This window comes from Sciurus vulgaris (assembly GCF_902686455.1).
Source record: "Sciurus vulgaris genome assembly, chromosome: 15".
In the NCBI taxonomy this organism is placed as follows: Eukaryota; Metazoa; Chordata; class Mammalia; order Rodentia; family Sciuridae; genus Sciurus; species Sciurus vulgaris.
Genome location: NC_136476.1, coordinates 88,012,870 through 88,035,395, shown reverse-complemented (window position 1 = coordinate 88,035,395; position 22,526 = coordinate 88,012,870). Strand labels below are relative to the sequence as shown.

The window sequence follows — 22,526 nt, the reverse complement described above, 5'->3', positions numbered from 1 at the left end:
GGGAGCCACAGCTGAACTCAGTGAAATGCCTGGGTAGGGGCTGGCCGAGGAGCGGTCAGTGCTGAGGGTGAGGGGCCTCTCCTGCCTCCCCTGGCGACCTCCCTGGGGTGGGAACCCCAGCAGGGGCAGCCATGGCCCCTTGAGGGCTGCAGCCCTGGAGCTGGTCTGTGGAGGGAAAGGAGCCCAGAGTCCCACCCTGCACGGGCAGCTAGACGACGCCCTGGGGCCAACGAGAGCTCCTGCGGGTGCTCCCACCTGCCTCTCTCGCAGCTTCCTGTGGCCAGGGTGGGCCTGGGCTCCAGGCTGGCAGCGCTGTGTACCATCCGGGGTGACAGTAGGAATCGCAGCCTGGTGTGCCAGCTCTGGGTCCACCAGGGCTCAGCCCCCCGCTGGTGGGAGGAACCTCATTCTGCTTGGGCTGCTTGGCAACTGGAGTGTGGGGACAGAGGGGTGGTGGTGGGCCAGCTGGTAGCCACAAGCCCCAGCTCCTGGCCCCCTCTTCTGTGGCCCAACCCTGTCTGAGCCCTCTCCTTATGTGTCCCACAGAGGTGACAGAGTTATTTGAGCAAATGGCACCTGGTGCTCTGGGCTCCGGGCCGACCTCGGTGAGCGCTGGTCCAGGCAGCAGATTTGGGTCATGTTGTAGCCCCAGTGTGTGATGCAGTGGCCAGAACTTGGGTCTCCATAGCTTTTGAATGAATGGAGAGATGAACAAGTAGATAGATGGATGGAGGGGTGCATGGCACACATGGAGGGGTGCATGGCACGCATGGAGGGGTGAATGGCACGCATGGAGGGGTGCATGGCACGTATGGAGGGGTGCATGGCACGCATGGAGGGGTGAATGGCACGCATGGATGGGTGAATGGCACGCATGGATGGGTGAATGGCACGCATGGAGGGGTGAATGGCACGCATGGATGGGTGAATGGCACGCATGGAGGGGTGAATGGCACTCATGGAGGGGTGCATGGCACGCATGGAGGGGTGAATGGCACGCATGGATGGGTGAATGGCACGCATGGATGGGTGAATGGCACGCATGGCTGGCTGTCTGGACAGATGAGAACAAGCGGGGAACTTCACCTACAGTAATCATGGAAGTGTGCCAACCGTTCCTCCCCTTCTTGGGTGCCTAGAGCTGTTTCCTGGTGCGTCCCCCTGAGCCCCTTTCTGGCCCTGTGACCTTGCCTCTAACCCTTGCACATGTGCCTGCTCCTGGCCTCTCTTTCAGAAGTGTCCTGGAGGCCCTGGTCTCCTTCCTGCCACCTGTGTCTGCTGTTGTGTCCCCACCTCATCCTGCTGGGTGCTCTCACTGCCTGTCAGTGACTTCGAACCCTACTGTCCCTTCAGGACTTTTCCTGAACATATAGCCCCATTGATCCCCAAATCTTCTATATTGTTTATTGAGCACCTTCTGTGTACAGGGAGTTTGCCTAGTATACTTGCAGCCTCCACAACCCTAGGAGGTGTATTTTTTTGTGTTTGCTTATTTTTTCACAGAGAGAAAGCAGGGCCCAGAGAGGTGAGCCGGCTTACCCTAGCTAGGAAGTGGCAGAGCTGGCAAGTCAGCAGCCTGTCTGGCCATACGGAGAGTGCCCTTTTCCCCTGTTCCCTGTGGGTGGGAGTCCCTTGCCCACCTGAAGCCCCCACTCCTGCTCTGAGCTGGAAGTAGTGCCCAGGCAGCACAGCTGGCCTGCTCTGGCAGGTCTCTGCATTGGTCTTCATGGAGGAGAGCGTTGTTCAAGATGAGACAGGGTGTGCCTGCAGAGCTCCCAACCACGTGCCCCCAGCTCAGCCCAGCTTCTTAGGTGACTTGCCAGTATCAGAGATACACAGCACAAAGTCCCCTCAGAGCCCCAGGGATGTAGGTGGGAGAGTAACATCTACCCAGCTGAGGCAAGGCTGTCGGGTGCACAGCCTGGAAGGGTCTGGGCAGCTGGGGAGGTGGCGCCTGTGCTGGGGCGGAGCAGGGCTCTGGATAAACCAGGGAGAACATGGCACCTCCAGATGGGGCCAGGCCCCTAGCCCGGCAGCAGTCCCTGGGAGAGGGTTTCACAGCAGTCAGGGCCTGCCCTTTGCTGTAGGGCATGGCGTGTTCTAGAAAAGTGCATGATGGTAACAGCGAGGCTCTGGAACCAGAGAACTCGTTTCCACCTGGCCCCGTCACCCTGGCCTCGTCACCCTGGCCTGTGGCTCCGTCTCCAACCATTTGACTCCAGCATCCTAGCACCTCCCCTTGAGCCCGTGGGTTGGAAGCAGCCAGAACTTTGAAAGGCCTTGAGCTGGCCCTGCCCCACTGCCATGGGACACTGGGCAGGAACCTCTCAGGCTTGGTGTCTTCAGTTGTAGAACGGGGGCTACTAGGACAGAGTGTGGAAGGTTCTGGTGGGCAGACAGGCAGCCTGCAGGCCCTTCGCCTGCGCCTGAACTGTGCCGCGCTGCCCTACATCATAGTCACTGCCGTTAGCAAAATCATTACTGTGTCCGTTGTTCTGGGCCCATAACCCCGGGGTCTTCATGGACCTGCTTCTCCTTCCTTCTGCTTCTCTGTTGTCCACATGTCTTGATGAGAGGAAAGTGGAGAATTGGCTGCACATTTCAGCTGTCACCTGCTGGGAGCAGGGCCTCCTGACGAGTCAGAAAGTTCAGTGGTTGGTGGTGTGGCCTGGTGCTTGTTCCTCTTGACCACTAAGTAGTATTCCATGTGTGTATGCTGCACTTCATCAGCCCTCTCCTCTGGGGGCAGATGTTGACTTGCTTCTGCTTTGGGGCTACTGTGAATACTGCTGTGGATGTATACATATGTGTGTGTGTGTGTGTGTGTGTGTGTGTGTGTGTGTGTGTTCATTTGAGTTCCTGTTTTCATTATGTGAAGGTGAACTGACTTTGGGGTCAATTGTTTTGTTTCAGTTCCTAGGGTTGGGATTGTGGGGTCATGTGGCAATCCTCTGTAACTTAGTGAAAGCCAAGCGTTGCCTCTTTATCAGTAACCCCCAGTGTTTGAGGGGTGATGAACGAGGCAGGACAGCTCCAAGCCCTCACAGTCTAGGTGCATTTGCAGGTTATGTTTCTGAACCAACCATCATAACTCTGAGCACTGGTCTGACACCTTGAAGGTGCTCAACAGGCATTTGATGGATGACTGGGTGGATGAATGGATGGATGAATGGCATGTATGGATGGATGGGATGGATGGATAGATGGGTAGATGGATAGATGTATGGGTAGGTCGATGGGTGGATGACGGGATGGCTAGATGGATGGATGAGTAGGTGGATGGATGGATGCATGCATGGGTGGATGAATGGATGGATAGGTAGATGGATACGTGGATAGATTGGTGGGTAGATGGATGGGTGGGTGAATGAGGGAGTGTTTGGATGGGTAGATGAATAGATGGAGGAGTAGGTGGATAGGTGGATGATGGGTGGATGGATGGATGGGTCGATGAGGTGGGTGGATGGATGGATGGATGGATGGATGGATGGATGGATGGGGTGAGTGGGTGGGTGGATGGATGGATGGATGGGGTGGGTGGGTGGATGGATGGATGGGTAGATGATGGGTGAATGGATGGGTGAATGGATGTGTGGGTGGATGGATGGATGGATGGATGGGGTGGGTGGGTGGATGGATGGATGGGTAGAAGGATGGGTGAATGGATGGGTAAATGGATGGGTGGGTGGATGGATGCATGGGTGTAGGTACAGATGCATGCGTGAATGAGTGGGTGGATGGATAACCAGATGGGCCAGCCTAGCTCTAGTGACTTTTAGGGCAGCAGCTCCCTGGGAGGACGTCGGGTCCTGAGGACTGCTCTTGAGGTTCGCCTGTGTTGCTCTCTGCCCAGGGCACGGGGCTGGGTCTCCCAGGACCCCGTGAGCACCCCATGCTGTTTGTTCATGAGCTTTTGTCCTTGTCTAGGGTGACATCCAGCAACTGCTCTTCGTCTCAGACCACCGGGCAGCTTATGACTACTGTGAGCATTATAGCCCTGACTGTGACACCGCGGCCCCTGACACCCCCCAGTCGCAGGACCCCAACCCCGATGAATACGTGAGTGAACTCTGGCTGGGCTTGGAGATGGGGAGCATGGACGACCACCTGGGATGGGCAGAGTCAGACAGGAAGGGTGTTTGTGGAGGGTGTGGGGGCCATGGCCCCCCATTTTAAATGACCCTCTGGGCTAGCAAGCAAATGACCAGGAGGTAAACTGCCTTCCTAAACGTCGGAGCCTCTCCAGGGGTGTACAGCAGCCTGTCCTTTGACCTCCCATGTAAGTCCCCAGATGGGTCCAGCCAGGTCCTCCTACCCTCAGCAGATGGCCCGTGCAGCGGCCTTGTGAGCAGAGATGCCAGGAGCCCCTGGGGACTCAGCCTGAAGCTCGCAGGGAGCACATGCCGGGATGGTTCCCTGTGGAACACCTGGTCCTCTGACGCCCAGAGTGGCGGCCACTCTGGAGGACAGCCTTGTCCTGTTTTGGAGAAATGCCTGGCACCTTTGTCCCTCCTAGCGGGGCCACTCTGGTCCTTGGTGTCCCTTTGCCCAGCCCCCTGCCCAGCAGCGCCTGGCTGGTCGTAGTGCCGTCCCTCTGGCTCTTAGGGATGAGCACCGCCTGCCACACCCTGGGCACACCCGACTCTTGGTCTGGGAGACACAACGTGTCCTGCTCCGCCTTCCCTGCGGCCTCCCTTCTCTCACCACCAGCGAGGCTTTCATGAAGCTGTACAGTCCCGTGGCCTGGGGCCACATGCCACAGGCCCCTGGAGTGGGGCTGGACAGAGCTGCCCGTTGGGCCCTGCAGCCCAGGCCAGGCGCCCTGCTCCAGAGGCAGACGTGCTTCTGAGGGCAAGAGCTCCCCCTGTCACCTACAAGTCCCCTCCCAATGGGCCCCCAGGCTTCGAGGTTTGGGCTGAAGGTCAGGGAGCTTGCTGGGTGATGGCAGCGGCCAGGCCCAGTTGCCTTTTGTCCAGTTGTCCTGGCTCTGGGCTCTACAGAGTAAGACCTCGTCAACTTGAGGGTTCAGCCTCCTCTGACTTTGCTCAAGGGGTTCTGGGTCCCCCATTATCTCCCTTGGGCTTCTGGGGTGACCCAGCTTCCCAAGAAGCTACAGAGGGAAGAACCCCATTCAGGGAACCCTGCAAGGGTCACGCCCAGGGCAGGCAGGGCTTGTGGTGTCAGGTCCTCCTGGTGGAATCCCAGGGAGAGGGGCTGCAGTCTGTCCCGCTCCTTCCTCACACGGCTGTGGCTTACCTGCAGTACCCGGAAGGAGATGGCGAAGGCGAGACCTATTACTACGAATATCCCTACTATGAAGACCCCGAAGACCCGGGGAAGGAGCCCACCCCCACCAAGAAGCCTGTGGAAGCTGCAAGAGAAACCACGGAGATTCCCGAGGTCTGGGCTGGGCTGGGGCTGGACTGGGCCTCTCCTGGGCCTTCATCCCGTGGTGCAGGGGAGGGTGGGCTATGCCTGGCATGGAGACCCTGGGTGGTTTGTGGAGCGCGGGGACTTGGGCGAGGTGGCTGCTCAGCAGGGTGGGCTGCCGTGTGAGGCTGCCGTGGGGGTCTGCTGTGCTACCTGGGAATGGGTGTCTAGGAGCGCTGTCCCCCTGGCCCGGCCAGACCCTGCTCCCATCCCCACTCTACCTCCGCCAGCTGTGTGGTCTTGGGAGGCGTCAGGTGAACCTCAGGCTGTGTGCCCACGAGTTGCAGGGCATCCCTCTCTCCTGGTAGAGGGTGTGTGGGCAGTGGAGCAGCCCCTGGAGGAACGTGCTGAGCAGCACACGGGCCTCGGGCAGCTGCACGGAGGGGTGGGCACTCCGCTGTGTGCCACTTCCTCCTCCCAGGTTGTCAGTGAGGGCCGGGGGACACACGGGTGGGCCTCGTGTTTCTGTCCAGGGGGAAGCGCCCTGTGCTGCATTGCTCTCTAGGAGTCTGGAATGTTCTGCTGCTCTTGTGGCCCCCACGTCAGGGTGTTTTCAGTCTGTTTGCAGCGCTCTGAGCCAGGGCAGGGAGTGGGGGCTGGCTGCCTTCCTCCCGTGGATCGAGGGCCACTGCACCCAAGTCCACAGGCCTCAGTTGGACCAAAGGACCAGGCTGTGCCACTTACTCTCAAGCTGCAGACACGCTTGGACTGCGATTTGTGGGAAACCCCAGACCTGGCGCCCTAACTTGCTTCTCTTTGCCCTTGGCTCCCAGGAGCAGACCACAGCCCCCACTGAAGCCCCCAGGGTGCCCGAGGCCAGTGACAGGGTGGGGAAGGAAGAGGACCCTGGCATCGGGGACTATGACTACGTGCCCATCGATGACTACTACACCCCCTCCCCCTACGACGACATCAACTACGGCGAGGGCATGGAGAACCCTGACCAGCCCACCGACCCCGACGCAGGGGCCGAGATCCCCACCAGCACCACGGTCACCTCCAACTCCTCCAATGTAATTTCCGTCCTGCCCTGTTGGCTTTGTCCAGGGGATGGGGGCAAGGGCAAGTCCGGGGGTTGGGACCCTGAGCTCTGCTCCCCTCTCTGCTTCCCTCCGTGGTGGCTCCAGCACACAGGAGCCGCCATACCAGGCTCTTGGGCCTGGGGCAGCCCAAGACTGGCCACGTTCACACCATTAGTGTTTCTCCTGAAAAGTGGGTAGAAGGTGCTGGGCTCCTGGGCCTGGGGGCAGACTGGAAGAGATGCCTGCTTGCAGAGAGGGCCCTGCCTGGGCCAGGGCTGGGCTCGGTACAGGTCAGACACCTTGAGGTTGGGCAGCACTGGTTGAGACAGTGGATCTTACGCTCAGGCAGACAACCTGAAATCCCTGCCTGAGACCTTGGAGATCTCCTGGGACCGGCCTCTTGTGAGTGCAGGGTTCTCATTTGCAACATGGTATTGTGTTGATAGTGCTCCCTCAGGGTGGCTGTGTCCTCGGCTTAGGGAGGAACGTCGCCCAGCAGGCACAGGGTAAATGCAATGCCCCAAATAGCTAGAGAGGACTCGCATTCCAGTGCCCCAGACTCTTGACCCCCCGTGGAACAGACCTCCCAGGTGTGTGGCACAGCTGGTGAGGGGCACCAGGTCCTGGCCCTGCCCAGCTTGTCAGGGCACCTTGGGCCGACTTGGGGGGATAGTTCTCATGGTGAGTGGGAGGTGTGTGGAGGGGATCCCAGGGGCCACAGCACCTCTACCAACTGGCTGGACTCTGGCTCCAGGGTTCTGCTGGGAGGGGCTGCTGGCCTGGAGGTTCGGGAAGGGCACAGTGCCCGCTGTGCCAAGCACGGTGCTTGCAGAGCAGAGCGGGGGAGTGCGTGGCCGCCTTGCCGGTGACTCGGCTCCTTCCTCTGCTCTGCAGCCAGCTCCACCCCCGGGGGAGGGGAGGGACGACCTGGAGGGTGAGTTCACCGAGGAGACCATCAAGAACCTGGACGAGAACTACTACGACCCCTACTACGACCCCGACTCCAGCGTCTCCCCGTCCGAGGTCGGGCCGGGCATGCCGGCGAACCAAGACACCGTCTACGAAGGGGTGAGAGGGGTGGCGGCCTCCCGGAGCTCTGCGGGCAGCAGGGGCGCTGCGGCCCCCTCCACGACGCATGCTGTTCTGCCCGTGAGCCGCCGCGGGTCGCGCACGACCCTGTCTAGGCCCACGCCGTCCTCTGGTCAGGCTGGCCATCCCTCCTCGGCTCTCGTGTGGACTTGCCTCAGACTCATCACTCCTTTGGGCCTAGGGGAGGTGTCCAGCGCCCTGGCTTTGCTGGGCCCGGGAGTGTTTTAACCGGGCTCCTTTCTCCTCTCTCCTGTGCTCTCACCCGCGTTTTCTCCCCCCTAGATTGGAGGACCTCGGGGCGAGAAAGGTCAGAAGGGAGAACCTGCGATCATCGAGCCCGTAAGGACCCTTCCTTCTCGTGTCTGAGATGGGTGCCTGCTGCTTGGGCACATGGCGGGTTGGGTGTGGCGTGGCCAGCTCACGGGCCATGCGAGGAGCTGGCTTGTCGCCGTGGCTTGGGAAGGGCCTGCTGGGGGATTGCTGGCATGGGGAGGGGTGGTGGGAAGTGGGTCTCTTGGTGTTGTCGAGTGTGAAGAGGGCGTGCGCTCTCTCTGCGGCGGTTTACCTGGGACAGGAAGGAGCTCAAGTCCTGAGGAGGGGTGCCCCTCGAGGAGAGGGAAGGGGATCATGGGCAGAGCGTTGACCTGGTCCTGGAGGTGTGGCGTGGGCCGTGGAGGGCCTTGCCTCTCCCTTTGGTGTGTAAATGTCTGCAGCCAGCGTGTGAGACACCGAGGGCCATTTAGAAAACCATGTCTAGGGGCCTAAGTAGCATGGTGCTGGGCTGAAACACCAACTGACTTGAACTCAGCCGGGGCAGGCAGTGGGTCATGGGTCAGTTAACAGGAAGCGTGCGCAGGATGTCTCCAAGTGTGGGGGGAGCCAGGCCGTTCTCCATGCCCCACCCAGGTCCCTGGGTTTGGTAGGGGTCCTCGTCCCTCAGGGTGTGGTGGCCTGGCTGGAAGCCTGGGTCCGCCCCGTGGTCTTGGGCCCTGACCATGGAGGGTGAAGAGCTGTGTGAGTGGCAGGGCTGCCCGCAGCCTCAGGCAGTGGTTGGGCTGCCAGGAGGAGCTGGTGGTAAGGCCCATCTGCGTGCCCAGTGGAGGAGGCTCACGGCTTCACTGCGGCTGGTCATGAGGCCCAGCGGGCTGTCACCTCTGCGGCCAGGGCTGCTTCCTAAGGGCTGAGCTCAGGACACACTCGGGCTCCCTGGGGTGAGGAGCAGTGGCAGGACACTGTCCTGCAGAACTGGGAAGGCACCTTGGGAAACTCGGCCAGTGGTGCTTAGCAAGCCCTTGGGGCCCAGCATCTCAAGCCTACGGCCAGGGCAGGCTGGACTCGCCCTGCCTCTGGGTGGGACTCAGAGGGCGAGACTGGGCAGAGCTCCTCCTCAGCCTGTGAAAGGCCTCCCGGCCCCCCGGGCTCTGCCTCTCCAGGCCCTGCCAGTTCCTGGGGCTGCGTGAAGTCCTCACAGCCTTTTCCAGGGAGGCCAGTGGGTCTAGGTATGAGGCGTGTGAGGGCGAGGCCAATTCCAGGGAGTCCCTTGCTCTCGGCCCAGGTCCAGGGGCAGCAAGAAGGGCCACCCGGGCAGGAGTGTGGTGGTCATGGGCTGGGTGAGCTTGTCCTTTGGAACGTGCCTGGGGCTGTGCCAGGGCTCACCTGACTGAGAGGCCTCAGCAAGTGTCCTGGTGGCCAGGCCCTGCTTACCTTCCTGGGGTGCTGGGCCTCTCTACTGTCCTCCACAGATGGGCTGGTCCTCAGGTGGGCTTGAGGTGGACTCTGGGCTCCTTTTGTGGTACCCTTTGCTTCAGGGAAAGGGATAGGAAAGGGGATCCTGGGAGAGGGCAGATGCCTGAGGCTCTGTCAGGGCCTGGCTCTGGATGGGGCTGGGCTTACACCTTTGAAAAGCTTCCTGTTTGCCCAGGAAGTGTGGGGCAGTGTGCAGAGGGTGTTCTGGTGCTGGTGGTGAGCTGGGTGGGCCGGGGACAGGCTGAGAGTGGAGGCTCAGCACGCTCTATCTCAGGGACGCCTACCTAGTCTTCACTGGGACAAGCAAGAGCGTCTGCAGCCAGTTTAGGAACCCCCTGGGGCAGCGTTCGCTGCTTCCCAGCCCCCAGCCTCTCTGAGTGTCACAGGACCTTTGGCCAGTCCCCCGGAGAGATCATGTAAACAGTTGGAATTTGTCAACTGGGAGCATTGCCAGATGTCCTCAGAGCCTCAGCTGCACACAAACAGATGACCAAGTCCTGGGAGACCGCTGGGCACCCCCATTCCTGTGGGGTGGTGGCAACGTGCCTCCTCCTGCACCTGCCACACGGTGTCTACTGGGAGGTGGGGCTTGCTGCCAAGTGAGCTCACAGGCAGTGTCCCTGATGTGTCACTTTGCTGAGTGGATACCCCCAAAGCAATTGTCACAGTCCAGTGACGGCTGCCCGTCTCCTCCACGTCTCCATCCTTTTCCTTTCTTTCTCTCTCTCTCTCTGTCTGTGGTAAGCACCTAAAATTGACCTATTTTTAGCTGTAGCGAGACCTTTCCTTGCCCCTGAGGAGTCTGGGGCTGGTGGTGAGGAGGGGGAGATGGCAGGGTTTGGGCTGGTGGCCAGGGTGAGGGACCTAGGAAGGCTTGGGCCTCCTGCTGGGCTGTTGGTCTGGCGTTCCCAGCTTCCTTTCCATGCTGACCTGGGCTGATCTGGGGTTGGCCTCCCGTGGGATCCCAGCTCAGGGTCACCCAGTTCCTGGAGAACAGTGTGTGTGTGTGTGAAGACAGCTGCAGTTCCTGGGGCTCTGTGGTGGCCAGTGGCCTCTCACTTAACCCCTGCTTGATTTCCGACCCGTCTTGGTCAGAGAGGAATGGGAAGCTGGGATCGTGAAGCCTTTTGGGTGGACTCTGTGTACGTTGCATGCACAAATATTTGAGGGTCATCTGTGTAAACACAGCATGCCTCTTCCCAGTCTCGGGGAGCCTGGTGGGCGGGGTGGAAGTTTAGAGGGAGGGTCTCCGCAGCCCCTGGCTGGGCGTCTCTGCCAGCCTGGCGCCCACACCATGGTAACCAGCCTGCTGGCGCCTGCACGCGTGTGGCTGGGCGAGCCCCTCCGCTCTGAAGGTGTGAGCCCAGGTTGACCAGAGGGTCTTGGCACAACAGCTCCTGCTATCCCTGCAGGGCAGCAATTCCCGTTTTCCTCTGGTCTGGGGAGCAGGAGGCAGGGGCTCTGCCTCAGGGCCAAGACCTCCGCCCTCTCACCAGTTCCTCTGGCCCTGAGAGTAGTTCTGCTCACTGTCCCCTGCCCATGGCCAACGCGCGTGGCATGTGGGTACAGCCTGCCTGGGCTCCACAGACCTTGCGTGCCCCCAGAACTCCCAGGGCCAGCCCCTCTGCTCTTGCTGTGCAGAACCCTGCCAGGCAGAGGCCCTATCCCTCCTGCGAAGGGGGCTTCGCCTCATCCTCCCGAGGTGGGCGTGGGCCATAGGGAATTCAGGGTGTGGGTCTTTCCTGCTGTTGCCAGGTCAGGAGTCTAAAAGGAAGCCTGGGAAGGGGGACTGGAAATGTGGGTCCCAGAGGAAACTCCTCCCAGGCCAGGCAGAGGGGTAGGAGGCCTGTGCGGCCTGGGGGCTGGAGGCCGGCTGGGCCTGGGCTAGTGGTGGGTGGTGAGGAGGGCAGTGTGTGTCCAGTGGCCTTGGCAGGGTTTCCTGTGTGCTCTGGGCTGCTGCCAGTTGCCTGGGAGGAAGCATTTCCCCCTGCAGAGAGGGGCTGGGGGCCATGGGCCTGGGGCCAGGCAGTCTCCTGCTGGGGCAGTAGTCACACCAGGACCTTGGTCCACAGGGCCCATTCTCCTCATCTTCCCTGAGGTGGCCTGGGCCCCTTTGTCCTGTGCGCCTCTCCTCCTGCGGGGGCTGAGGCCCTGCAGCCTGCCTGGGTGCCCTTTGGGCAGTCAGCAGGAGACGGTGAGGATCTGGGGCCCTTCCTCTCCTTCTGGCATCTTGGGGTGCATCTCTTGAAGCTGAGTTTGAGGGGAGCTTGTCTTTCCCTGACTGCTGGCAAAGGCTGGGGAGGTGAGGACCTCCATTCAGTCCGGACTGTGGACGCTGCTGCACAGCAAGATGGGGCCTGACCTGGTCAGCTGGACCTCTGGTCAGCAGGCCCTGGCCTGTGAGCCTCTGTCCCCCCGGGCGGCGCTGTGCTGCCGGGTCTGGTCTCAGGTGCGTGCTCTTTGTCTCCGCAGGGCATGCTCATCGAGGGGCCACCTGGCCCAGAAGGCCCTGCTGTGAGTGTCAGCTTTTATTTCCTGATTTGGGGAGGTGTTCCTGGGAGGGGTACCCCTTAAATCCTCTGATTGGAGCAGTGGGGGTGGTTTCCTCTTCCACAGTACTTGCGGCCTCCTCTGGCTTAGCTGCAGGGCATGGGGTGGGAACCAGCCCCATCTTTAACTCTGTCCTTATTTCGTTTTAATTCCAGGGTCTCCCAGGACCTCCAGGAACCACAGGTCCCACTGGCCAAGTGGGCGACCCTGGAGAAAGGGTAAGGGTGGTCTCGGTTTCCTGAGGCCATGGGCTGTGTGGGCCGTCTGTGTCCTGTCTTGGGCTGTGCACTGTCCTCCTGGCTCTGCATCCCGCGTTGCTCCTCCTTGTGGAGATGGTGGCCGGTGTGGATTCCTTCTTCAGACTACCCCTCACCCCAGGTACACCTAACGCACCCCCCTTGTTGGGCAGGCAGTACCTGAGGAGTGACACTGGCCTGGGCCAGGGCTCCCAGGGAGTTCCAGAGGTTGGCTCCAGCAGTGGCCCCACATCGGGGGACAGACAGTGACAGGAGCCAGAGCTGGAGACCCTGTGCTTGCTCTGTGCCTCCCAGGGCACTTGCGTGCGTGGAGAGCTGCGCTGGTCTGCTCTGTAGCTGCCCCTCCCTGGCCATGGAGCCTCAGGCTGCCGGAGACTTGTCCTGTGTGGGAACTGGCCTCACTCGCATGCAAGTTTCTCCTGACACCTGGCGGCGCTCTGCAGTACTGCAGCCTGTGGTTTCTCCGCCTGGGCTGTTGTATTCTCCTTATTTTACTTGTTTTTTTTTTTTGCCGGTCTTGTGAACATCAGTGTTAAGCACAGTTGGATTAAAAGCTAGTAATTGGATGGCTGAGTTGTAGATGAGAGAAACCAAGGGTGTGTGGATGTTGATGGGCAGACATTTATCCCAGGGCCAGGGACTGTGTGGCTCAGAGTGAGGACCTAGTGGGTGATATTTGGGTGAGTGTATGGTCTGAAAACACACATTTGCAAGTTTTGATTGGCATGTGCAGACATTCCTAATGATCCAGTGGTGGCAGTGCTTGCTGCTTTGACCCAGTTCCCACTGGGGTGGGGTACTCTGCCTGATGCTGTGCTGGGACCAGATACCACCCAGGCGGCATCTGCATTAGCTGCAGCGGTCACCCTGCAAGGCCTCTGATGTGTCACATCCTGTCTGTGCACAGAGGCCTGGAGGGATGTGGGAAAGGCCCTGGTTGACTCCTGTGACTTCCTAATCTCTGCTCCTCCTCTCCCCTGGGGAGGGGTGGCATCGAGGTCCCTCCTCTACCAGGCCTTGTAGAACCTTCTTGTGTGACCAGGTCAGGGCATTGATTTGGGCAGCTGATCAAGTAATAGAGAGAAACACATCCAGGCACAGAGTGATGGCCAGGTGGCAGTTTTGATTGTGCCTTTATTCCTGTGGCTGGAGCTGAGGCCCGTTCCCGAGACTCTGTAGCAGCCTGCTAGAGTGTGCCCTCAGTGCCTGACATCAGCCATGTGACAGAATGAGAGCCACATTGCCAGCCTGTGTCCAGCACATGAGAATGGAAGGTGGCCTTGAGAGTAGCACCGTCCTCCGTCTCAGGGGACCAGGCTTTACATCAGAGACCACAGTGTGTGCTGGTTTGCCCACCTGGGCACGTGGCAGGAGGGCCTGCCTTCCCTGGGCTTCCAGGGCTGCTGGGCGATGAGGCCTAGGTGACCCGAGAGCATTCCTGCCAAAGGAACGTCAGTGTGATCTTGTCTCAGGCGGACCCCATCTTCCCCGGGGCCTCACGCTCTGGTGTCTGGCGGCCCTGTAGGCAGTGTGACGCTGTGTGGTGGATCTGAACGCTGTTCTCTGGGTTCTGTGGCTGGAGTCCTCCTGAGGCTCAGCAGTCCACTGGGTAGCTTGAGTTTTTTATTTGGGAATAAGCTTGCTACCTCCCACCTGGCAGCCTCCCGGTCTCAAGCTGGTGTCGGCTGGCCTCCAGGAAGGCCTGCACAGGTTGCCAGTGGCTGTGTGTTTATTAATTTTGGTTAAAGCAATGATCTGCCTCCTGGGACTGTGAATGGCTGGGGTCCACGCATGCACTGGAGGGGCGGGTTAAGTAAACGCTGAGCCCATGTGTGCAGGAAGCAGCAAGAAGGCAGCGACATACACAGGCTGTGGTTTGCAGTGAGGATGGGGGTGAATCACAGGACACCGCGGACTGTCCTGCAGAAAGTGGAAGAGAGAGCTACCCAGTGGCTGGCTGGCCAGAGGGCACGTTTGGGGTGGTAGTGGTGTCTCCAGCTCTTTCTCTGGACACATACATAATTTGGGGCTGGTGCTTCTGCAGGAGGCAGGTGCCTCTCACTGGTGTCCCCCGTAGAGCCTACAGCACAGCGTTTCACAGCAAGCCGGCTACTTCTGTAATGAAACTCCAGAAGAGTTCCAGACAATTCCACCCCATCCAGATGGGTCCGAAGGACTGCTAAGGTCCCCTTAGCTTGTGCTTCTCCCTGGGGGACCCAGGTGCTGTGGTGGTAGCTGTGGCCAGTGCAGAGGATGGAACCTGTACCTGTGAGAGCTGGGGATGGACCACAGGAGTCCTTCCCTGGAGGAGGGCAGCCACACACCACCTGGAGCTAAATGGGCCTCGTCTCCCTGCTGAGTGGCAGTGAGTCTGTGTGGGCAGAAAAGCTGCCTGAGAAGGCGGTGGCTTGAGGATCTGTCCTGGTAGCCCACACTCACGCGGTCCCAAGGCTAGCCACAGAGTCCAGTCCTGGGGCTGTCTGCCTGGTCCCTCTTGGAGTCCAGGACAGCTGGTTTGTGGAGGACCCGTGCAGCTCCTCGGTGCACCGGGCCCTTTGAGCTGGGTCTGCATTCCTGAGGACGGGCCTGCTTCTGCGGCTGTCCCAGGAGGGCATCTCCATCTGCCTTCCACCGGCCATCCCAGTCCTGCTCAGCGTGCGGACGCGGGGGCTCCTAAGTGACAGCCCTGCCTGCCCTCTCCAGCCCCAGCCTCTGCTTCCAGCTCCAGCTGCCGTCCTCCACTTCCTCTTGGAATTCCTCCAGGCCCACCTCAACCTCCAACTTTGGCCTTTACTGACCCTCAACCCACTGTCACGCCTCTCCCTCCTCTGGGCTGGGTTTCTGGAACATTCTGTGTTGGGGTCTTGCTTTCCCTATGCCTGTCCAGCATTGTTGGAGTGGGTGGTCTTCAGATCCCTCATCCTGGCTACAGTGGTTAGACTCTGACCAGCCCCCCCACCCCCTGTCTGCAGGGTCCCCCTGGACGCCCCGGCCTTCCTGGGGCTGATGGCCTGCCCGGTCCCCCAGGGACCATGCTCATGCTGCCTGTGAGTATTCCTGTTTGTGGGTGTGTGGGGGGCAGGGGCTGTGGGTCCTGGCAGGGGGAGAGAAGCAGGTGCCTCGTGGTTCAGGGTCAGAAGGCAGGGCAGGCCTTTCCCTGGAACCTCCTGTTCACTGGCGCAAAGCCAGCCTGGGCCCAGTGGGACACACAAGCCCAGCAGTGGGCATTCCCTGCTGCTGCCAGCATGGGGTCTTTGCAGTGGCTACAAGGGGCCATAAAGGGGAGGGCTTGTGACCCCGACGTCTGGGTAACTCTGGAGAGCAGGCTGAGGACCCTGAGGAGATAGACACCCTGGGTTGGAGCTGTGGCCACAGCGACGGAGGGAGTTGGGCTGGGCTGCCTATCTGGAGGGGTCCTTTGGCCTCCTGGTTGGCCCCCTGGCTGGTCCCTGACTGCCCCTGGGGCCTGGTGGTGCTGGGCCTCAGGACAGGCTCAGGTGGAGGAGGGAGGATCCTCCTTCCGGGCAGACGTTGAAGCCTGTGATATTGGCTCAGGACCTTCTCCAGGGCCCCGTTTCCATTTAGCCCCAAATGCACATCCCGCGTGGGGAAGCCCAGCTGGGCCTGGGGTCCTCTCCAGCCTGCTGGGATGGCCACGTTCATCATGGCTCTGGCTTTCCTTGTGGCAGCCGGGGCTCCTGGGGAGAAGCTGTAGGGGTCAGAAAGGGTGTGGTGGGTGAGGGTCTGGGGCCCCCCAGGGCTGAGGTTGGCAGGAGGGTCAGGGCGTGGAGCAGAGCTGGGTGTGGGGTTTGGGTCTGAAAGATGTGACCTCTGAGCCTCCAGGCCTCCACGTCACCCTGGAGGCTGTGGCTGCTCCTGGGCCCTGGGGTGACCCTCGGCTTCACTCCTGCAGTTTCGGTTTGGAGGAGGAGGTGATGCTGGCTCCAAAGGCCCCATGGTCTCGGCGCAGGAGTCCCAAGCCCAGGCTATTCTCCAGCAGGCCAGGGTGAGTAGTGCTGGGCTCCTGAAGCGGGGCCTGCAGGGGACAGAGCCCAGCCCCAGGGTGGAGGCCCCCGCTGCCTGAGTGGAGCCTCTGCTCTTGCCTGTCGGGTTTGGAGCCCTGGGCAGGCCTGGCTCTCTACATGCAGCTGGAGAACTTCGGGAGGTTTCTCAGCACTTCCTTCGTCTGAGGGTTGAGGGACTGCGGACCCTCCAGCTCGTCTGGCCCATGGGCCCATTTCCACTTGTTGCCGACGCCTGCCTGCCTAGGTGCCGGGCCCTCCACTGGGGTCTGGGAGTGGGGAGAGAAACCGCATGGGCTCTGGGCAGGGGCTTCCTGAGCCTGTGCTCTCTGGGGAGAGCCCCGGACCTGGGGCCCTTTGCTCTGGGCAGGTTCCTGAGGAGCAGGGTCCACCCAGGAGCGTTGTTGCCTGTCTTTGGGAATCAGCTAGTGAACTGCATTTGTAACGGCTGTGGTTCTGGGTTGCTGCTGGCCTGTGACAGCAGGGGATGCTGCCCCTTAGGGTAGGTGGGCTGGGCGGGTGATGCTCCAGGGAGTGTGCACAGGAGCCGCCAGATGCTCCCTTGTTTGTAAGGTGTTTATGTGGCTCCAGCTCAGCTCCCAGCAGCTGTCGATGACAAGAGCACACACAGATAATCACAGGATGGTCTAAGTGTCCAGTCACCGTGGAACAAACTGCCCAGGTGATGGACCTCGGCTCCTGACCAGCCCATCACCTGAGGCTGGATTTCTTGGCGTGGGCCTGGCTGGCCGTCCTGTCCATCTGTGTGGTTTTGAACTGAGGCCAAGTGGGTGATGGGCTCAGCAGGGGATTTGATAATGCAAACATCTTCAGGAATTGAACTCATGTGTGGGAGCCACGGCCACACAGTGGGGATGCTTCGGAGCAGGCGGGACCTGCATTGTGGCAGGTGGGCGCCACACCAGGGCTGGGGTGAGGGCAGAGTGGGGGCGAGGCTCCCTGCTCGCCCTGGTGCCCCAGCCACTGGAGAGTGCCTGGAGGGCCTCTTGGGGAGTCGGGCTCCTCCTGACCCAGCCCCCTGGAAAGGCTCTCCTGGTTCATCCCGGGAGGGCGGCCTCTAGGGGCCAGGAGCTGAGACCAGGCCTCTCCTTCTTGGTGGCCACCGAGCTTCCTGAGGAGCAGGGCTGGGGCTCCCGCGGGACCCGCGTGGTGTTCCCTGCAGCTCCCGGCCTTTCCCGTCCCATCTGCCCTTTCTCTCCTGGCCTCTCGCACGGTTCGGAGCCGGCAAGCCAGGCCGGTCTGCCCTCCACTCTTCCTCACCACGACCCCCTTTCTTTGCAGCTGGCGTTGAGGGGACCAGCTGGCCCTATGGGTCTGACAGGGAGACCTGGTCCAATGGTGAGTGGTTGGCAGGGTGGGGACTGGGTGCTGCATGGGGCTCTGCCCCTGTCCCCAGTGGAGGGTGGTGGCCAGCTGGGTAACCACGTGGCATGGGTGACCCTCCACCCAGTGCCCTGTTCCTAGCATTGTGACCAGCTGGACGAGTGGGCTCTTGGTGCTGCTCCCTGTGGGGTGAGGCAGGTGCTGGCCCGGGTGGCTCGGGAGCCTCGTGGTTCCTGGGAAGCAGCGCTGCCCCCGTTCTGAACGGGAGGTTCCTGGAGGGCCTCATCGCGAGCCCCGAGCTCTGCAGCACAGCTCCTAGCTGCACCCACGAGCCGCAGTCAGGTTCGTCCTGGAGAGACTCTTCTCCCTGACTGCGTGGCTCCTGTGAGCCCCCGCCTCGGGGACCCTTCCGCCTAGGAAGAGCCCCAAACAGCTGCGCATTTCCTCCTGCCGAGTAGCTGCCCTTCTTCCCTCGAGTCTGCTGAGGCAGAGTGGGCCGTGCCAGCCAGCCCTGGGCTGCGCCCGCTCTGCTCCATGTGTGCATGGGCCCTGCCCCTTCCCCTCCTGCCCGGTCGCCGAGGTCTGCCTGCCCCTTGTCTGAGCACACGCTGATCCCGAGCTGTTTCCCTAGGGTCCTCCTGGGAGTGGAGGTTTGAAGGGCGAGCCTGGAGACATGGGGCCTCAGGTACGTGGGAACCCCGTCGCGCTCTTCTGGGGAGGGCACCCTGGTTTGCCGGCAGCACCCCGGTTGCTGCAATGAGTGGGACTTACTGTGGTTTGACGCAGTGTGAGCAGAGGCAGCGCTGACTTCTGTGGCGGCAAGCTGGCTCACTGTCCCCAGCCCTCACTGTGTTTGACACCAGTGCCCTGTCACCGAGGTGCCCACAGTGGCAGCGGGACAGCAAGCCTCAGGCTCTGCTTTTCCCTCTGGAGAAGTGGGCTTGCTGCTGACCCTTTGTTCTCTGATTCCGGCAGGGTCCCCGAGGTGTGCAGGGTCCACCTGGCCCAGCAGGGAAGCCTGGAAGACGGGTGAGTGTTTGCGCTGGTAGCATGTGGCGTGGGGACCTCTGCTTTGTCTCTGATGGAGCCCGAGTCTGCAGAGGGGCTGTCCCCTCCGTGCCTCTGGCGCAGGCCAGGCTCTGCTCTGGGCGGGTGGTGCCCCTCAGTTTGGAGGGCCGTCCGTGTCCGGGCTGCACCTGCCAGGGCTCAGGAGGGACCTCCATGTCTAGGATGGCCCCGCAGCCCAGCCCGTGTCCTGAGCACGTCATCAGCTTGATAATAGGCCATTTCCCAGGCCTTTGGCAGCTGGGTTGGAGAGAACCACATGGTCCGTGGGCCTTGTGTCTGCGGGCAGCCTCTTGCTCCAAAAGTGGCCTGGCTTTGGGGGCAGTGTCCAGGTGTCTGCTCAGGCCTTCCCACGGGTCAGGATTTCCTCTCCTCGTGGGATTTTCTGTTGGGGACATTAGTCTCCCAGATGGAGTGAGGTGGTCCTCAGAGCCGTGGCTACCGAGAGAGCGTGCGGGAGAGCCGCGGACATCCTGACCAGCCTCGCAGGGCTCCCACAGGTGGACCTTCTGCAGGGCTTTAGGGGACGAGATGAAGCCATTGATTGACACTGTCGGGCGTGCGCTCTCCAAGGCAGAGCTCTGTTCTCTGCTGTGGCTCCCCACACAGGGCGGACGAGGGGTTGTCGCTGATGGTGGTGACTCTCTTGGTTCCAGATGGAGTTGTAGGTGGGAAGCGAAAATGCCCACATCCACTGGGTTACTCCCGTGGCCTGCCGGGGCACACGTCCCCGGACCAGTGGAGGGAGCCCGCCGGAACGCAGAGGCCGGGTTGGGAAGCACGCCTGCCCTGGAATTCTCTAGTTCTCTGTGGACCACCAGGGAATTGCCCTGGTCAGGTTCTGAAAGGCGCTTTGTCTCATTGGCTTTCTCTGTTCCTGCACTGTCGGGTTTCACTAAAGCCTTCCTCGTCCTGACAAGGGAAAGGCGGGAGGGCACGGTGGGGAAGAGCTGGCCATGGGACCAGATGCCAGCTTAGCCTGTCCTGGGCCGTGGGTGTGCCTGTGTGTCTTCAGGAAGCAGGTGAGCCTCACGTGCCTGGAGAAGAGGGCGGCGGCAAAGGGGCTCGAGGCTGGTGGCCTCTTCCAAGTGGCCTGAGGGCCTCTAGAGTTCCTGCCAGCACGGCCTCTGCAGAGCACGTCCTTGTGGGTTGCAAAAGCTTCTAGATATTTTGTAGGGCAGTGTCATGCTGAGAAATCCTGAGAACCATCATGATGAATTTCCTTTGATTTCTAAAAATGTTTAGAAATATCAGGGGAGGCTCTGACAGGCCAGGAGTCTGCCAGGCTGGGTGGCAGCGCCTGCCCGGGTCTTTCTAGACAAGTTTTGCCCTTGGGCAGCTCCTGGCTTCCTGCCTCCCACCAGGACAGGGCACCGTCTCCTTGAGGTCTGCTTGGGTCTCTCACCTCCTCCTTTTTCCTCTGGTGCCACCTCTGCCGTCTATCGCACGTGCAGAACCACAGCTGCTGCTGTCCAGGCGATTTTGATCGGTGGCGGCTACCAGGCAATGGCTCTGTTTGGTCAAGGGCACACGGGGAAATGGAGAAGAGGGCCACTGCTGGGCTGGGCACCTCTGTGCTGAGCCAGCTGGTGTTCCCGTTGGCGAGTGGAGGTTTGGCAGCATTTAACCAGGCTGGCTGAGTCTCTGTCCCCTTGTGGGTCTCTCCCCATGGTGATCGTGAGGCCTTCGTAGTGGATCCCAGAGGTCCAGGCCCTGCCCTTCAGCCCTGTGGCCCATCAGGTGGGCACTGTGGGCTTGTCCATGGCCGTTTCCGTGGCTGAGGTCTTGGTTTGGGGAATGGCCAACAGGGGCAGAGTGACCGTGCCCTGGGTTTCTGCGTGGCCTGCGTGAGGCATGTCGCCTCTGGACCTCAGTTTCTTCTGTAGTCAGAGGGACTAGCGAGCGGCTCTTTCCCCTGGCATCTGAGGGGGGGCACGATGTCGGCAGCCCCCATGGTGAGCAGACAGTGCCCAGACCCACCTGCTTCTGCCTCCAGCAGGGTCTCGCAGGTCATGCCTCCTCCAAACCCAGGGAGGCAGGTGGTGTCACATCCCTTTGGCAGTCAGGATGGTGAGGCTCAGCCAGAATGGCACCCTGTTTTGCGTGGTTGGGGGTGCAGTGTGGCGCAGCCTGTGGCACTGTGGCCTTGGCAGAGCACCTTGGTGTACCCTGGTGTGTTTGCTGGAAACCCAAGTGGGGGGCGCAGAGAAACTCCAGCCCCTTGGTGTTGGCAGCTTGCTTCCTCTGTTCCAGGGTCGAGCTGGGAGCGATGGAGCCAGAGGCATGCCTGGACAGACGGGCCCCAAGGTAGGCTGCCAGCCGCACCTCCACGCTGACAAGCACGCTGGTTGTGTGACCATGGGTGTGGCTCGTTTGTATCAGACCCTCTGGCCTGTCGGAGCTGGGCTGGTGGGTGACTGTCAGGAGAAGGGTGACGGCTGCAGTTTCTCAGGGACGCCTGTCTCCTTTCACATGGGTGTTGAGCAGGGGAAGGTGGGATCCCAGCCACCGGGGACGTGTGCCCTTGCAGAGGATGTTCTGACTTTCTTCTCCACGGAGGAGCCCACAATGGGGACAGGGGATGGAGCCTGGGCCACCAGAACTGCCAGGTGCCCACCCCTGGTAACCATGAACTGGCAGAGCTCAGCACTTCTGAGTCTGAGCTAATGAGACATGGTAGGCTTCAGTGCCCTGGCATGTAGAAGAGAGGAGACTTACTGGGTCTGTCTCGATAGTCCATGGTCTTTCAGCAATGAAGTCATTGAAGCCTGCATATTACGCTTGCCCCGCTGCCCCTGCCGGCTTGCAGTGCCCACGAGACAGGTCACTGCTCCTGGGCTCCAGGAGGCATGGCAGGTCTCGCCTGCTGCCTGTGGAGCATAGGCAGCCCTGCAGTCCCGAGGCCACAGCCCTGGGAGCACAGGCAGGGGTCTGTCCTCGTGGGCCCCCATCTGCGGGAGACGAGAGTGAACAGGCATACTAATGTCGCTGACAGTGGCCGCCTGCAACTGTGGCTGCCCTCCCTTTGCAGCCTTTGCTGGCGTCAGGGGAAAAGCGGGGCTTGTGGACCTGAGCAGTAGGCTACAGTCAGTGGGCTGCCCAGGGGCCACCCAGTCTCCGGGATCGGGTGCAAGACCCTGCATGAATCTGCCCATGGGGTGGCCATGTCTATGCCCAGCTGTGTGCGGTGGCATCTGACACAACTCTCTTGTCCTCGCAGGGTGACCGCGGCTTTGACGGCCTGGCAGGGCTGCCAGGAGAGAAGGGCCACAGGGTGAGTGTTTTGTGTAGGTGATGAAAGGGTCTGTTCCACACACTGTGGCTCCCTTAGGGGGTTGGGTGGTCACCCAGCAGAGTGCAGTGGGTCAGCCAGTGGAGCCAAACCCCAAGACTTTGTCTCTGTTGATGGAGAGTCAACCAAAGAAATTGGATTTGTCATGTGCAGCTCGTAAGGAGTGAGCCCACACCACTCACCCGGGGACATCAGGGGAGCTGGGAGGACACTCTCCCTCTGGAGTCCACGCTCTGTTAGCGGAGTCTTTCACCCCTCGTTCCCTGAGCTTCTGAGCAAGGACACCTGCCCTGTTAAACAGGGGGTGGTCCTGGGAGGGGGACAGTCGCAAGTGGTCATCCCTCTTAACGAGGGTTGGGGTCAGGGCCACCCTGGCCGCCTGCCCTGGTTTTCTCGCCTGCTTGGAGAGCACCCAGCATGACAGCTCCCTTGTGGCTCGTCAGAGATTTCTCCCTGACCTGATTTCTTTGTGCCTCTTTTCAATTTTGGCACATTTGGGATATACAGACTCACATATATGCGTGTGCCCACATGCGGGCATGTGTGGGCACATGGGCACACACCTGAGTCTCCCCAGGGAGATGAGCTGTGGCATCCGTGGTGCAGTGGAAGTGGCTGCAGGATCCCCAGCCGTGTTCCCAGCAGTGAACACTGGGACACACGCTGCCACCGATCCCTGACTCAGTGCCAGTCCTTCTGAGTGACTGAC

At 60.9% G+C, this 22,526-nt stretch overlaps 1 protein-coding gene across 2 annotated transcripts in view; it reads left to right on the top strand.

Annotated features, from left to right (window-relative positions):
• Positions 1–22,526, top strand: part of COL5A1 (collagen type V alpha 1 chain) — a 140,028-nt gene that overhangs the window by 55,772 nt on the left and 61,730 nt on the right. For both annotated transcript variants that reach the window (XM_079111865.1, XM_079111864.1), the window contains exons 5-18: positions 3,928–4,059; positions 5,263–5,400; positions 6,204–6,443; positions 7,347–7,520; positions 7,824–7,880; positions 11,760–11,801; positions 11,993–12,055; positions 15,067–15,141; positions 16,008–16,100; positions 17,419–17,475; positions 18,092–18,145; positions 18,436–18,489; positions 20,779–20,832; positions 21,746–21,799. In XM_079111865.1, the coding sequence (XP_078967991.1) occupies positions 3,928–4,059; positions 5,263–5,400; positions 6,204–6,443; positions 7,347–7,520; positions 7,824–7,880; positions 11,760–11,801; positions 11,993–12,055; positions 15,067–15,141; positions 16,008–16,100; positions 17,419–17,475; positions 18,092–18,145; positions 18,436–18,489; positions 20,779–20,832; positions 21,746–21,799 (1,287 nt within the window). The remainder of the gene's footprint in view (positions 1–3,927; positions 4,060–5,262; positions 5,401–6,203; positions 6,444–7,346; positions 7,521–7,823; positions 7,881–11,759; positions 11,802–11,992; positions 12,056–15,066; positions 15,142–16,007; positions 16,101–17,418; positions 17,476–18,091; positions 18,146–18,435; positions 18,490–20,778; positions 20,833–21,745; positions 21,800–22,526) is intronic.